Genomic DNA, 15,778 nt, shown 5'->3' with positions numbered 1-15,778 from the left:
CATTGTGCATCACAAACACGCATAAATTCACACGGACAACACATACACATGTCAGTTATTTCTCTCACGCATAAACGGACAACCAACACGCACACACGGCTAGCATACGGCATTCACACAGATGGCACACGGACACAAAGAAAGGACACAAAAACGGAAAACGGACCCGAAAAACGGACGTAACACACGTGCGTGTTTTTTCACGGACGTGTGAAGGGGGCCTTACACGGAGTGGCAGCGGTGGTGGAACAGAGTCACAGGAGGCAGGGGTGGTGCTGGAGTATAGCGATGTTGCAGGCGGTGCAACAGGTGTCCTAGATGGTCGCCGCAGGCATTATGAAGTAGGCAACATCCAAAAACTGTTGGAGGTGTGGACTTCAAAGAAAGGACGCTTACAATCGGCGCATGCGCAGATTGAGCTATCAGCTCAATGACAAGCCAAGATCTCATCTGTTCACGCGCCACCCCCGGGCGCCATTTTCCTTACGTTCGCTGCTGGGAGTTCAATGGGCCGGAGGTGGCGCGTGTGCAGATGAGATCTTCAGCCGAGAGCTCAATCTGCGCATGTGCTGACTCCAGGCGTCATTATTTGAACCCCGCACCACTGACATTTTCAGGATTGTCCCTGCCTCATTGTCTGAAGCGAGCACCAGCACAGCGCCCGCAGCACAGTGTCCACGGTCCGCAGCATCTCCCCTGTCTCCTGAGATCCCTCTCCACCACCCCACGGTAAGCTACATTTGGATTATAAGATGCACCCCTCATTTTCCGCCTAAATTTTTGGGAAGAAAAGTGCATCTTATAATCCAAAAAATACGGTAATTTATTGGGCTGCTCTGTTTATGTAACTCTCAGTATTTTCTATGGGTGTTACAGAAATGTTGTCACTGTAGCATGATTTTTCCACGATTTCAAAAATGCACTGAAATTCCATTGTGTGAATTTGCCCCTGAAAGGGCTGTTTTTGATTTTTTTTATTACTTTTTTTTTACTTTGCTCCATTGACTTGGCGCTGCTGATATAACATGCTGAGTGACCGTCAGCTCCCCGCTGCCTAACTGCAGGGAGCCGTCTCTCAATCAGCATGATGTCTATTGTCACGCCCAGAGGAAGAGCTGATCTGTGGACATGAAGCAGCAGAATTGCAGCAGGAGCTGTCCATGACCACTCTGACTTGGCGTCGGGAAGGAAAGGCAGAGTTTTTAAGCACATAGTTAAAAAATAAGAGGGTTTTCTAATGTAAGAGCAGCTGTTATGGCCGATATCTTAGGGTGTGCCCATGATCAGTGTTTGCAGCGTTTTGGATGTAGCGTGTTTTCGCTGAGTCCAAAACTCTGCGTTATATGGTACAAGCACAATGGATGGGATTTCTAGAAATCTCCTACCCGCTGTGGTTGTTTGTTCCGCAGCAAACTCTGACCTGCGATGCGTGTTTCCAGACTGCAGCATGTCAATTGTTTGCTGCGGAATCGCATGTGTCCTCCGTAGGGAGAACACAAGCGAGAGACCACAGCGCAGTGAACCCTGATCGTGGGCACGAGCAGCTGTGGTCTCCTGCGGAGGAGACTCGCGGCCCCGCAGATCAGGACCTGCTGCGTCCAAGACACGGTGAGTCCTGATTGTGGGCACATACCCTTAAGGGTGCTTTACACGCTGCGACATCGCTAGCAATCGCTAGCGATGTCGAGCACGATAGTACCCGCCTCTATCGTTCGTGTGATATGTGATCGCTGCCGTAGCGAACATTATCGCTACGGCAGCGTCACACGCACTTACCTGTTCAGCGACGTCGCTGTGACCACCGAACAATCCCTCCTTCAAGAGGGAGGTGCGTTCGGTGTCACAGCGGCGTCACACAGCAGCCGACCAATAGCAGAGGAGGGGCGGAGATGAGCGGCCGGAACATCCAGCCCACCTCCTTCCTTCCTCATTGCCGGTGGACGCAGGTAAGGAGATGTTCGTCGCTCCTGCGGTGTCACATAGTGATGTGTGATGCCGCAGGAACGACAAACAACCAGCAATGATATTATGAAAAGGGGCGATGGGTCAACAATCAACGATTTTTGCGATCGTTGATCATCGCTCCTTGGTGTCACACGCTGCGATGTCGCTAACGACGCCGGATGTGCGCCACTAACGACGTGACCCCGACGATAAATCGTTAGCGATGTCGCAGCGTGTAAAGCGCAATTTACTCTTCTCCCCTTTAAAAAGGACAATTTAAAATGAAAAATATCCCTTTAAGACAGACATGGCCAGTATTTTGCATTAGTAATGATAAACTGGACTGCACTTTTCTTGGTTTATGTTTCACTTCCGATTTTGGCGCACAAATGCTTCATCGTCCGTCCATCTTGCGCATGTGTGGGTGTAATGTGCATCGATCACCTCTATTAACACTGTACACTTGCACAGAATGCAGCAAATAACTATTAACTTTATTTTTATAGTAAACAGGCATCTATACAAAAATAGATTTTTTTTATTGCAATAAAAACAGTAAATAGGTTAATATTATTATAAAACAGTACAAAACGTCTGACAGTATTTCGATTTTAACAGACGACTGGGACGTGTTAAATGTGACCAATTTATTGCTCCAAAATGGTTTAGTGGTTTATTCATTCCCCCTATAAACGCATAGAACAAGTTAGAACCATCGATGAATATTTGACCCATTGTAACACGCACAGGATTAATGTCGCCCGACAGAATCGTCAAAAATAGACTTTAAATATGAATAATATACAAAATATAAACACGGTTAAGAGATATGTTAATAAATAAATTCTTGAAAGGAAAATGTATCATACAAAAAAAACACAACAAATAAATAAATAAGTTAAAGGCAATAAATAGACGCTGATGATATGAAAAGACAAAGAAACAGAAAGTCCATGGAGTCGTAGATGACGTATAGAACAATATACTGGCTTCGTGAATGATACTGAGGAATTGCTCAAAATAAAAAAAGCATTTAGTAGATTTCCCTGAATGCCTTATTTATGATAATAGATACATTTACTATGTAATCTTGCAGTTTAATAGAGAAGGGATGACATTTTCCATAATCCCTGGGACATATACATCACCGGACTCCAACCTGCAGCTCCCCCAAAAGTTAAAGGGAACCTGTCACCAGATTTGTCCCCTATAAGCCGCGGCCACCACCACTGAGCCCTTATATACAGCATTCTAGAATACTGTATATAAGAGCCCAGGCCACTGTGTAGAACGTAAAAAACACTTTTATAATACTCACCTAGGGTAATGGTCCAGTCACCATGACGACCCCAGGTTACTGAGCTACGGAGAGCCTCACACACCATGCTGTATGCACAGTGTATGAGGCAAAGTGCTGCGGCATAATCCACTGTAATGATAAAGCATTGCAGGAGATTATATAAATGCAAAAAAAAAAATGCAGAAACAATTGACACGCTGCTTCTTTTTTTCAGAAACAAAATGTGCAAGAAAACAGAAGCAAAGTGCACAGCAAGTCACAATTCTCATAGACTTTGCTGGGATGATTTTTTTTCTTGTTTTTATTGATTTCAAAAAAGGAAGGAAAAATGTTAGAAAAAATGCAAAAAAATAAAAGGCAACGCGACCACAAGGCCTTACTTCCAAGAGAGCAGGTTTTGGCTGCAGAAAGAGAAAAGCAGTAAAAAAGCAAAGTGTGAACATAGCCTTAGGGTTGCTTTACACGCTACAACATCGCTAAAGCAATGTCGTTAGGGTCACAGAATTTGTGACGCACATCCGGCCGCGTTAGTGATGTCGTTGTGTGTGACACCTATGAGTGATTTTGAATCGTTGCAAAAACGTTCAAAATCGCTCATTGTTGACATGCCCCCCTCTTACAAAATATCGTTGCTGCTGCAGGTACGATGTTGTTCGTCGTTCCTGCGGCAACACACATCGATACGTGTGACACCGCAGGAAAAGCGGCCCTTAGTCTCCCCGCATGTCCTCGTTAGAAATGCATTTTTCCAATAGGTTTAGAGCCACACATTAGAGCCTACTGTGATCAATACTGGACTAGTGCATCTAGTTCTGGGAGTCCACTTTACATCTTTACAAATGGAAACATGTATCAAGCCTAAACTGAACAGGTAGAGTCTTATGGGTTGTACTTTTTATAAATTATGTACAGCATTAAAGGGGTTAATGTCTCATAAGGACATTGATTTCCCATGTTCCCTAATACGTCCATCCTAGTGCTGGTTTCCCCTTACGGGGAAGGTGGAATTTCTCCTAATACAGTCAATGTAAAAATATGATCACTAAATAAAAGTAGATGAGCACGAATGAGGAAATGGCCCAAGTCGTTAATTTATGACACTCAGAGCCATATGCACCTGTGTGATACATTGTTTGATAACTAATATCGTTTGTGATGTAACAGTAACACAGTGAAAAAAAAATGTTTTCTCAAAATACTCCAAAAACTTTCACATGAAACAATTTCTGTATGAAATCGGTTATATAGAGGTACAAATGTGCCCGTATATTTCCAAGAGTGCTATATTACAGATCCATAGAACAAGAAGATATTATAGGGCCATTAAATGGGGGTATATATGAGCAGTACATGGGAGATAATATTTTGGTTAATGTCAGATCTCTTGTAATAGACACCAAGGCGCCCACAATTTTAATGTAGAACCTTTTATGTGGCTCTCTGGATACTGATTAGTTCTACAGTATATTGTATATTGTATTTGTTGAGAAAATTTTGACTTTTACCCTTGAAAAATGATTATCCCCTATACTAGGAGTAAGGCTATGTTCGCACGTTGCGTTTTTTACCGCGTTTCTGCAGCGTTTTCAGCAGCAGCGTTTTTGCGCTAAAACGCATGCGTTTTTGTTTTCCAGCAAAGTCTATGGGAAAAGCAGAAATCCTGTCTGCACTTTGCTTTTTTTTCTGCAGCGTTTAATTTGCATATTTTGGGTCAAAAACCATGCTGAAAAAGAAGCAGCATGTCAGTTGTTTTTGCCATTTCTGCAGCGTTTTCTTAACATTGGAGTCAATGAGAAATGGCAAAATGCAACCAAAAGCACAATTCCTGCGTTTTTCATGCTTTTTACCTGCTTTTCCACTGCGTTTTTGGCTCCAAAAACGCATGCTTTTCTGGCCAAAAATTAATGGGTTCTAATGTTCCTTTACACACACAATAACCGAAAATTTAAATATTAAAAAATAATAAACTTTACCTATTTTTCTGTTAAAATGTGCATAACCACTATTATTTCATTAAAATTGATAATTTTCCATATAGTTTTATTAAAAGTTAATTTTATACTTTTTTCTCTTTTTTCATTCTTTTTGACTATTTCAACTTTATTTCTCAGTGTCTTGATCTACAAAACGCATCTGCAGAAACGCAGGTGAAAACGCAGGTAAAAAGCGCTGAAAACGCACTAAAAACGCGGTAAATACGCATGCGTTTTTAGCGCTAAAAAATGGTCAAAAGCCATTTGGTCAAAAACCAAGGGAAGGAAAACGTGCAGAATAAACTGCAGGTACTCCGACGCAACGTGCGCACATAGCCTTAGTCTGTTCCATAAAAGTCTTCAAAAGTCTTTAGTTATTGTTTATAATACATAGAACATCATCTCTCCAAAATAGAAAAGTTGCATCATGTAAACAGCATACACCACAGACTGATACAATGTTGCTGTATGAATTCCGTTGTTTTGATACTTTGTCGTGTTTTTGTTCTTTGCTCACAGCTGTTTGTAATTCTATCCTTTTTTTATTCTTTTTGCTTTAAAAGTAAATGTAACCATAAAAACATAAAGAATCAATGAAGAAACATCCATTTCTTAAAAGAAAAAAAACAATTGCAAAATATGCAAACTGCAATAATTTTTCACCTAAAGGACTCAGTCTATACAGAAGTTTGGATCACATATTGCTTTTTGATTTATTCATTTTTTCCCAATACTGAGTGTATTTGATAAATACTATTTTTCTGTTTAATATTTAATGTGTAAATATTGTCTTTTACATGTGTGTTTTCTGTGATCCCTTTGTTTAGATTGTAACTCATTTCTTGATTTTTCATAATTTACCTTTTATTACTAATCATATTAATCCCTGATTCATACAATCATAAATGGAAATTATTAATGGAAAATAGTTTGTATTTTTTTAATCAATTGTTTGTGACTTTATATGTTATTCAATAAATTGTTATTTCTTAGGTTGTGTGCGTGGAGTCCTATTTTCGTTTGGACAGTACTTGGACTCCACACTGACACATTAAAATTCATGGTCCAGTGCATGTGTGTGATGTTTTGCAGGGCAAGGGCTTTCAGAATACAAAAGGTGGAGATTTTTTTTCTTTTTCTCCATGTAACAGAAAAATTAATGACACTTGGACCATACTCTAATCAATATCTGATCCCCAAAAAAATGGTACGCTTTCTTATACATTAAAAAAAAATCAGACGTCTACATGACCCCCTAGTGTAATTGTTTGATTCATCTATGGGTGTGATTCAGATTACACCAGGGAGCATGTACTATAAAAAAACATAATTTAGGATTCAGTTTTGGGCTCCACATTTTAAAAAGGATATTCAGAAGTTAGAGTCAGTTCAAGAGCGGCAACTAGATTATTACAAGGGATGGAGGCCTCCATTATGGTGAGAGGATGGAAACGTTGGGCTTGTTTAGCTTAGAAAAACAGAGATCTCATTCATATGTATAAATACATGTGTGGTCAATTCAAAAGACTGGCACATGACTTATTCCTTCTAAAGACAATACTAAGGACCAGTGAGCACTCATAATGGGTGGAAAAAAGGCAATTCTGGCAACTAAATAGGAAAGGGATTTTTACAGTTAGAGGAAAGGCTTCTTTACAGTTAGAACAGTCAGACTGTGGAATGCCCTACCACAAGAGGTAGTAATGACAGACACAATAACAAAAAAAGGCTGGTTGATTTCCTCAGTACACACAACATTGTGGGTAATAGATAATTTAGTGACAAAACATATAATTGGTGTAGGAAGATTGAACTTGATGGACCTAGGCCTTGTTTTCAACCTATGTAACCATGTATCATTTTACATGCTGCATTGTTTATCCACACATCTTGATTGCTACATCCCATTGAATTTTATTGGGCGTAATAATGAACCCCTATACCTTGCTGTAGCAGTTGTGTATTCTTCTTTTAGCATACAGAAAGTAGGCATGCATGGGAAAGAGGAATATAAGGTACGATACGTAGATGATCTTTTTTTCTTTTTGCACCATTATTGATAATGACATTTATCATTTACAAAATGTATCCAATCATTTTACTAGGTAAACATCTCATAAACTTCCAAATAATGTTAGCTGTTGCAGAAGCCTACAGTGAAACCCTCAGTCTCTTTGCAGCAGGAGACATCGGAAGAAGCAGCTCTGATTACATCTTTGGTCTTGTTAATTTCTTAGGGATCAGAGATCCCAACTATTAGTGTTAGTGGAACATTAAGAGCACCCAAAGTGAATCCATATTGTGTAATACACAGTGCGTGAAGTAAAGTAACATTTCTTGCTAAACGTTTCTTTTTGATTTTTTTTAGGACCCGGCTGTTTCACACTTTGCTAATCTATAAAATATTTTTCTCATCCTCTTATGTTACATTTGGTAAAGCTCTGTACAATAAACTGAGTGCCGATCGACTGCGCCCAATTCTGCATTAATATCGGTTCCGCAGATTGAGACTGGTGGAAGATATTTTGTCTCCTTTGATTTTGAGCCCTAAGGAAATATTCAGAATCCAACACAGATGAAATTATCAGAAATGATAAGGCTATGTTCACATGCAACGTTTTTTTTTTTGCGAATTAAAAGCCGCTTTTGGCAGTACTAGCAAAAGCTATAAAATTCAGAACTCTCATGTACGTTTTTTTTTTCCTGAATCAATTTGAGAACTGCGGAGTTTCTAAATCTTCAGCAGTTTTAAATCTTCTGTTAATTCTTTTTAGTATTTTTACAGCATTTTTCACCCTTAGAAAGAACAGTGAAAGTGGAAAAAAAACAAATGCATTTTTGCTGTTTTAGAAGCGTGTTTGGTCATTAAAACTAACTTTATTAAACATTTTACTATAGACAAACCAAACCCAAAGACGCTGCAAAAAAAAAGTGACAAAAATGCAGTGAAAAAGCAACAAGAAAGGTTACAAAAATGGCATTTTTAAAGGGAACCTGTCACCAGATTTGTCCCCTATAAGCTGCGGCCACCACCACTGAGCTCTTATATACAGCATTCCAGAATTCTGTATATAAGAGCCCAGGCCGCGCTGTATAATGTAAAAAACACTTTTATAATACTCACCTAATAGTCAGTCCGGTCCGATGGATGTCGATGCTTTCCGGTCCAGCGCCTCCTCTCTGGTCTGATCTCTGTCCTCCTTCTACCCAGCCCAGTATGGATGACGCGTCCTACGTCATACACATAGGCAGACATTGCGGTCCTCTGCAGACGGACTTTGATCTGCCTGGCTGAGGGCAGATTAAACTACTGTAATGCGCAGGCGCAAGGAAAAGTTACAGACTGTCCATGCATGCGCACTACAGTACTTTGATCTGCCCTGAGCAGGGCAGATCAAAGTACACTTCCGCAGGACCTCAACGTGGGCAAGTGTGGATGACGTAGGACGCGTCATGCACATGGGCCTCAGAAGGAGGACAAAGATGGCCGAAAGAGGAGGCGCTGGACCAGAGACAGGAGACGCTGGACCAAAGAACAGCGACACCCATCGGACCGGACCGCCTCCCCTAGGTGAGTATTATAAAAGTGTTTTTTACGTTCTACACAGCGGCCTGGGCTCTTATATACAGTATTCTAGAACGCTGTATATAAAGACTCACTGGGGTGGCCGCAGCTTATAGTCACCAAATCTGCTGACAGGTTCCCTCAGTCAAGATATGAAAAACGCTGCGTGTGAACATAGCCTAATAGTAAAAGTGCCTTTCAGGTGACGCTCTTGTATCATCTCTTTGTAATAAAACACAACTGGTATAAACTGTGCGCGGAGCTCCTATGCCACGGTCTACGGCAGAGGAGGTTACATAGACTCACACACTTTCTTGTTTGTATCCCCGTTACCTGTAGCTTTTGAATAGTCCAGTTTGCAAATGTTTTGCGGTTATTTCAAGCAGCCATGTGACAGTTTTATACATTAGCGTCTAGATATATAACATAGGTGGTTGACCATTGTTGAGGACTTTCTGGAGCGTCCTTGGTCTCTTACATAAAATCCCTCCATCAGTCACTCGTAGACGTCACCCTGTATCGGAGGTGACACGTTCTGACAGGTTTGTGCCGAGGTTCATTATTTTCAGTAGCGATAAAGAAATACACCACCTCTGTAGTATGTTTTCATAGCAAAAACCCAATGACGCCAAAGCCGGAGCCGGTTGGTGACCGAAGTCTATAGATTTTAGACAATTGAGGTGAAACTTGTAGGACCACTTTGTTTAAAATGCCTTGTACCACGGTGGCTCCTCACTTCCAACTTCCCGACCTCTTCTGCCGTTACTCTTCTTGGTCTGTTACCAGGAGCCGTACATTTTTCCTGCAGCGTGTTCGTCTGTCGGAGAAGATCAGCTTCCACAGCTGCAATTAGCCGCCGATAACTTTTCTACTACTTGCCACTCATTGTTGATATCCAGGAAGGATGCGGGTTGGTATCCGGCTGGCCGGCAGCAGGGCTGGTTACTGACCCGTTTGTGTGAGCTGTGGGTGATGCGCTTGTTCTTGAGTAGAGTCGTTAGCGTGAGGTCGTAATTATTGGATTTTTGGCAGGACCCCATGCAGTAAAAAAATGTAATGAGTTCATCGGAGTCATATCCTAACCCGAGGTCCCGCACCTTCACCTGTATACTATGTCGGCTGCAGTCTCCATTCTTATTGCCATTTTCACCTTTTCCACTCTTCTTGTTCTTCTTTTTGCCTGTAGGAGAGCGTTCGGCACGAAATAGGACGTTGTCTGGTAATTCGTCATCACTTTGGACGGTTAAGGTTATGTTTTCTGCAACATAATAGTCACATGTTAGTGTCATAAGTTTCATACATCAATTATCAGAGGGACACTGATCAATTCAAGTCCCCAACAATCGAAATTTGGTAATGAGCTTTCTAGTTGGACATACCCTGTTTCCCTGAAAATAAGACCTACCCTGAAAATAAGACCTATCCTAAAAATAAGACCTATCCCGAAAACAAAACCTACCCAAAAAATAAGACCTATCCCGAAAATAAAACCTATCCTGAAAATTAAACCTACCCCGAAAATAAGACCTGCCCCAAAAATAAGACCTGCCCCGAAAATAAGGCCTACCTCGAAAATAAGGCCTACCTCGAAAATAAGGCCTACCCCGAAAATAAGGCCTACCCCGAAAATAAGGCCTACCCCGAAAATAAGGCCTACCCCAAAAATAAGACCTACCCTGAAAATAAGACCTACCTCGAAAATGAGGCCTACCCCAATAATAAGACCTACCCTGAAAATAAGACCTAACCCGAAAATAAGACCTACCTCGAAAATAAGGCCTACCCCGAAAATAAGACCTAACCTGAAAATAAAGTTTACTCCCAAAATAAGACCTACCCACAAAATAAGATCTACCTCAAAAATAAGGCCTACCCCAAAAATAAGGCCTACCCGGAAATAAGACCTAACCTGAAAATAAGTCCTACCCCAAAAATAAGACCTAACCCGAAAATAAGGCCTACCCCAAAAATAAGGCCTACCCGGAAATAAGACCTAACCTGAAAATAAGGCCTACCCCGAAAATAAGGCCTAACTTGAAAATAAGACCTATCCAGAAAATAAGACCTAACCCAAAAATAAGATGTACTCCAAAAATAAGACCTACGTGAAAATATGACCTACCCTAAAAATAAGACCTACCTTAAAAATAAGCTCTAGAGCATCTTTCGGAGCAAAAAATAACATAAAACCTTGTCTTATTTTCGGGAAAACACAGTAGTCCTCCCCTATTCTGAATTCAGGTCTATTACGTCTCCCCCCATAACACACACAGAGCCTTGAAAAAAGTATTCATACCCAGTGAACTTCCTCACATTTCACCCTCAAACATAAATGTATTTTATTGCGATTTTACATGATAGACCAACACTAAGTAGCCAATATTTGTGAAGTGTGAAGGAAATGATACAAGTTTTTCTAATTATTTAAGAAATTTAAATCTAAAAAAAGTGACGTGCATTTGTATTCGACCCTCTGGTGTCTGATACCCCTAAATAAAATCATGAGTGACCAACTGCCTCTAGAAGTCACACAACTGTGTATAATTTATTCTCAGTATAGCTGTGCTGCTAGTCACTAATTACGGATAGTATAGACGGAAGGGTAGTCATACAAGCCGGGGGTCAGGAAACTGGAGGACACATCAGGACATAGGGAGTAAACAGAAATTCAGTCAAGTCACAGGCCGAGGGTCAGAATTCAAGTACTAGATTCAGGGAGCAGACATAGACATGGTCAGGCAACGGTCCGAGGTCAGAAGCCAGGAGGTAATGAGAACAACAGGGAGCTGGCAGAGAAGGGTTAATAAACAGTCCGGGGTCAAGAAGCCTAGATCAAAATACAAGCAAGAACAGGAGCCAAGAGCACAACTGCGGAACCAGAGAGTACGACTGGCAAAGTCCTGGGAGAGCATGATCAGTAATGAAACGGCAATTACCAGGAACGTGGAACACCTGAGTAAGCACCTCCGAGAACCAGCATGGAAACCTGTGCTGTCAAACAACCTGTCAGCAAGTGCTCAAAGAAACACAGCAGAGCATTTCCAAATGCAAGATGTTCTGCACAAAGGAATAATGTCACTGCCAGCTCCATAATTCAGGAAGGTGCGGCAGAGCATCACCAGTGTGCAAAATGCTCAGCACAGAGGAATCGTGACAATAGCTACAGCTGTTCTGTGAAGGCCCCAGAGGTTTGCTTGAGAACATTAGGGATCATGAAAACCAAGGATAAAGTGGTGGAGAAGAGTAAAGCAGGGTTAGGTTATAAAAAATATAGCCCAAGTTCTGAACATCTTATGGAGTGCTGTTCAATCCATCATCCAAAAATAGGAGTAAACCTACCAAGACATGGCCGTCCACCTAAACTGACATCTCAAGAAGGCGAGCACTAAATTGAGAAGCAGCAAAGAGACCCATGGTCACTGGACGAGCCGCAGAGATCACAGCTCAGGGGAGAGAATCTGTCCACAGGACGACTATTAGTCATACACGCCCCAAATCTGGCCTTTATGAAAGAGCGGCAAGAAGGGATACATAAGAAGTCCCGATTGTGGTTTGTAAAAAGTCATGAAAGGACACAGCGAGAATATAGAAGAAGGCGCTCTGGTGAGATGGGACCAAACTTCATGGATTATTACTATATTGTTTTGTCACTTTGTCACAGTTATTATTTTCTGATTTGCACAATTCTCTACACCTGAGTTTACAAAAAAAAAATAAAATAAAAAATAAAATCTATATATAATATCAAATGACTCTACTCACCGAACACCGGACTTCCTGGTGATTTTATGGATTGTTCTACATTCTCCTCAATTAAAAAGTCAACGCTCTTAGGGTCAACGGTTCCAAAACTGTCTGACTCCCTTTCAGTAATGGACTTCCCCTCCATAACTGGAGTGGGTGACGCGGTGGTTATCATCGCTGACAGAAGCAGCAGTGACACTGCAAGACTCCAGAGTGTTACCTGGTAAAGACACAAAGTCATGCAATTACGAAAATTTAAATGGACTATATATATATATATATATATATATCTATATATATATATATATATATATATATATATCTATATATATATATATATATATATATATATATATATAGATATATATATATATATATATATATATATATATTTATTTTTTGTAATTTTATTTTCCTTTCTCTCATTGTGTTTTGAGTTGATTGTTTTTCATATGTGGATGTTATATTTTTTTTGTTAACTCCTTCTCAAAAGGCAAAAACGCCTGTAGGAGGCTATGATACAGACTGAGGCTACTCCATATGTTTTTTCAGTCCAACCTATTGACTTTTGTGGGACAGAGACGGACTTAGAGGAATTTATTATAAACGTATTATGTATTCAAAACTACAAACTTTCATCAAAATTATGCTTTCTTTGGGCGGCACGGTGGCTCAGTGGTTAGCATTGCAGTCTTGTGGTGGCTCAGTGGTTAGCACTGCAGTCTTGTGGTGGCTCAGTGGTTAGCATTGCAGTCTTGCAGCGCTGGGATCCTGGGATCAAATCCCACCAAGTACACCATCTGCAAGGAGTTTGTATGTTCTCCCCGTTTTTGAGTGGGTTTCCTCCTACACTCCAAAAACATCCTGATAGGGAACCTAGATTGTGAGCCCCAATGGGGACAGTGTTACCATTGTATAAAAAGCGCTGTGGAATTAACAGCGCTATATAAATGAATAAATATTATTATTATTTAAATTGGCAATTTTTTGGTATATAAGAGAACAACATTATGATATCATGAACGTATCAATTGTCTAACACATGATTTATTATAGGATATCTATCAGCAGGTTTTTCCTATTTAATCTTAGAGCAGCATAATATAGTGCAAGAGCACTAGATTTAAGGAATGTGCCACTTATTAGACTGTGTGTTGTAAATTCAATACAATCAGTGTATTATCAGCAGGAGATTATCACTGCTGGACTGCATGTCTTGTGCAGAACAGTCAGGCTAATTTGTGTATCTCTGCCCTCACCACTGATTAACAGATTGCTGACAGTATACACAGGAAGCTGCCAATCAGGGGTGTGGGCGGGGTTACACACAGCTCAGCATTCTAAGCACTGATACTTCTACTACAGAGAAAACAAGGATTGTTTCAAAATTACACCATGAAGCCCAGTAAGTTATACATCCCTGTAATCAGGGTCTCAGCCCCTACTTCATGCTTCTCTCAGATTACATAGCAAAAACTTGGTGACAAATGCTCTTTAACTATTAGGAAGACAATGCAGTGGATTAACAGGGGACATATAGATGGGAGTCTGACTACTTTTATTCTTTGTAGTGTGTAAACCTGGAGCCGTAATAATTATGTAACCATCCCGGCTTTGTTTTCAATGGTATACTTGCACTCACCTTACAGCTCCAGGGCGGGGTTGTCACAGACTGGGATCCTCTTCCCATGAACAGCTCGGGCCTGTCTGCAAACAGGAAAGTATTCATCTCATGAGAGGTGCAGTTATATAGTTTCATACTCTTTTATAATATTATACGGGTTGTCCACTACATTTACATTGACCGTCTATCCTTAGAATAGGTCACCAACACCCGGTCCGACTCTGTGCGTCGGCAGCAGGCAGCCAGAAATGCTCAGTTCCGGGGCTGCCCCGTCTTCTGATAGCGGCCGCAGCCGGGTACTGCACATCTGTCTCCTATTGATTTGAATGCGATGTGCAGTACCCATCCACGGCCACTATAAGAAGACGGAGCAGCGCCGACACTGAGCATTTTCTCCTGCAGCCGCCAGGACCAAGAGCAGGTGATCGGCGGGATACAGGGTGTCGGACCCCGGCCAATCAGACATTGGTGACCTATCCTAAGGACAGACCATCAGTGTAAAAGTAGTGGACTATATACATTTATTACAGTCCTCTGTAGCTCCAATAATTCTTTATGGTTCTTGATTCTATGGAGCCAAAAAAGCTAAAATAAGTGTAACAATTTTAATTTAAAACTTGTAATTCAACAGTCACTGCTGGACTAATATAATAATTATTATTGATAATTTAACTGTCTCGCAAATAATAGACTTAAACTTGTGCTAAACACAACGCGAACAATACCTGGTCAAATGTAATTTCCTGGCTATGAAAATGTACCAAGTTTATTAACAGTTATGCACCTTTAATTAAAGGGAATCCACCACCAGGATTTTGCTATATGAAGTAAAGGCAGCGCCATAGTGGGGCAACATTGCTGTATCCAAGCACAACTTTCATTGAAAGATCGGATGCTTGGATGCTGAAGTATCTTTCAAAGTTGCAGAAATGCGCTACACTTTGATTGATATGTGCAGGTTTAGGGTGTACAGAAAGAGATTAGATCCCAGGATCCCAACGTATTGTTACCCCTGTATAAATCACTTGTAAGGCCACATCTGGAATAGGGGATCCAGTTTTGGGTCCACATTTTAAAAAGGACATTCAGAAGTTAGAGTCAGTTCAGAGGCGGCAAATAGATTATTGCAAGGAATGGAGGCCGCCCGTATGATGAGTAATGGAGGCCTGCCGTATGATGAGTAATGGAGGCCGCCCGTATGATGAGTAATGGAGGCCGCCCGTATGATGAGTAATGGAGGCCTCCCGTATGAGGAGTAATGGAGGCCTCCCGTATGATGAGTAATGGAGGCCGCCCGTATGAGGAGTAATGGAGGCCTCCCGTATGAGGAGTAATGGAGGCCTGCCGTATGATGAGTAATGGAGGCCTGCTGTATGATGAGAAATGGAGGCCACCCGTATGATGAGTAATGGAGGCCGCCCGTATGAGGAGTAATGGAGGCCGCCCGTATAAGGAGTATTGGAGGCTGCCCGTATGATGAGGAATGGAGGCCGCCCGTATGATGAGGAATGGAGGCCACCCGTATGATGAGTAATGGAGGCCGCCCGTATGATGAGTAATGGAGGCCGCCCGTATGATGAGTAATGGAGGCCTCCCGTATGAGGAGTAATGGAGGCCTCCCGTATGAT

General features: G+C 41.3%; 1 protein-coding gene across 1 annotated transcript in view; it reads right to left on the bottom strand.

Annotated features, from left to right (window-relative positions):
- Positions 1 to 8,331: 8,331 nt before the first annotated feature.
- Positions 8,332 to 15,778, bottom strand: part of ARTN (artemin) — a 91,888-nt gene continuing 84,441 nt past the window's right edge. Inside the window, exons 3-5 of the mRNA XM_075321171.1 lie at positions 14,169 to 14,233; positions 12,545 to 12,746; positions 8,332 to 10,040 (exon numbers count right to left, since the gene is read on the bottom strand). Coding sequence (XP_075177286.1) covers positions 9,613 to 10,040; positions 12,545 to 12,746; positions 14,169 to 14,233 — 695 coding nt within the window. The 3' untranslated portion in view covers positions 8,332 to 9,612. The remainder of the gene's footprint in view (positions 10,041 to 12,544; positions 12,747 to 14,168; positions 14,234 to 15,778) is intronic.

Source organism: Anomaloglossus baeobatrachus, chromosome 8 (assembly GCF_048569485.1).
Source record: "Anomaloglossus baeobatrachus isolate aAnoBae1 chromosome 8, aAnoBae1.hap1, whole genome shotgun sequence".
NCBI lineage: Eukaryota > Metazoa > Chordata > Amphibia > Anura > Aromobatidae > Anomaloglossus > Anomaloglossus baeobatrachus.
The sequence above is the reverse complement of the archived record's forward strand: the minus strand, read 5'-3'. Positions and strand labels throughout refer to the sequence as shown.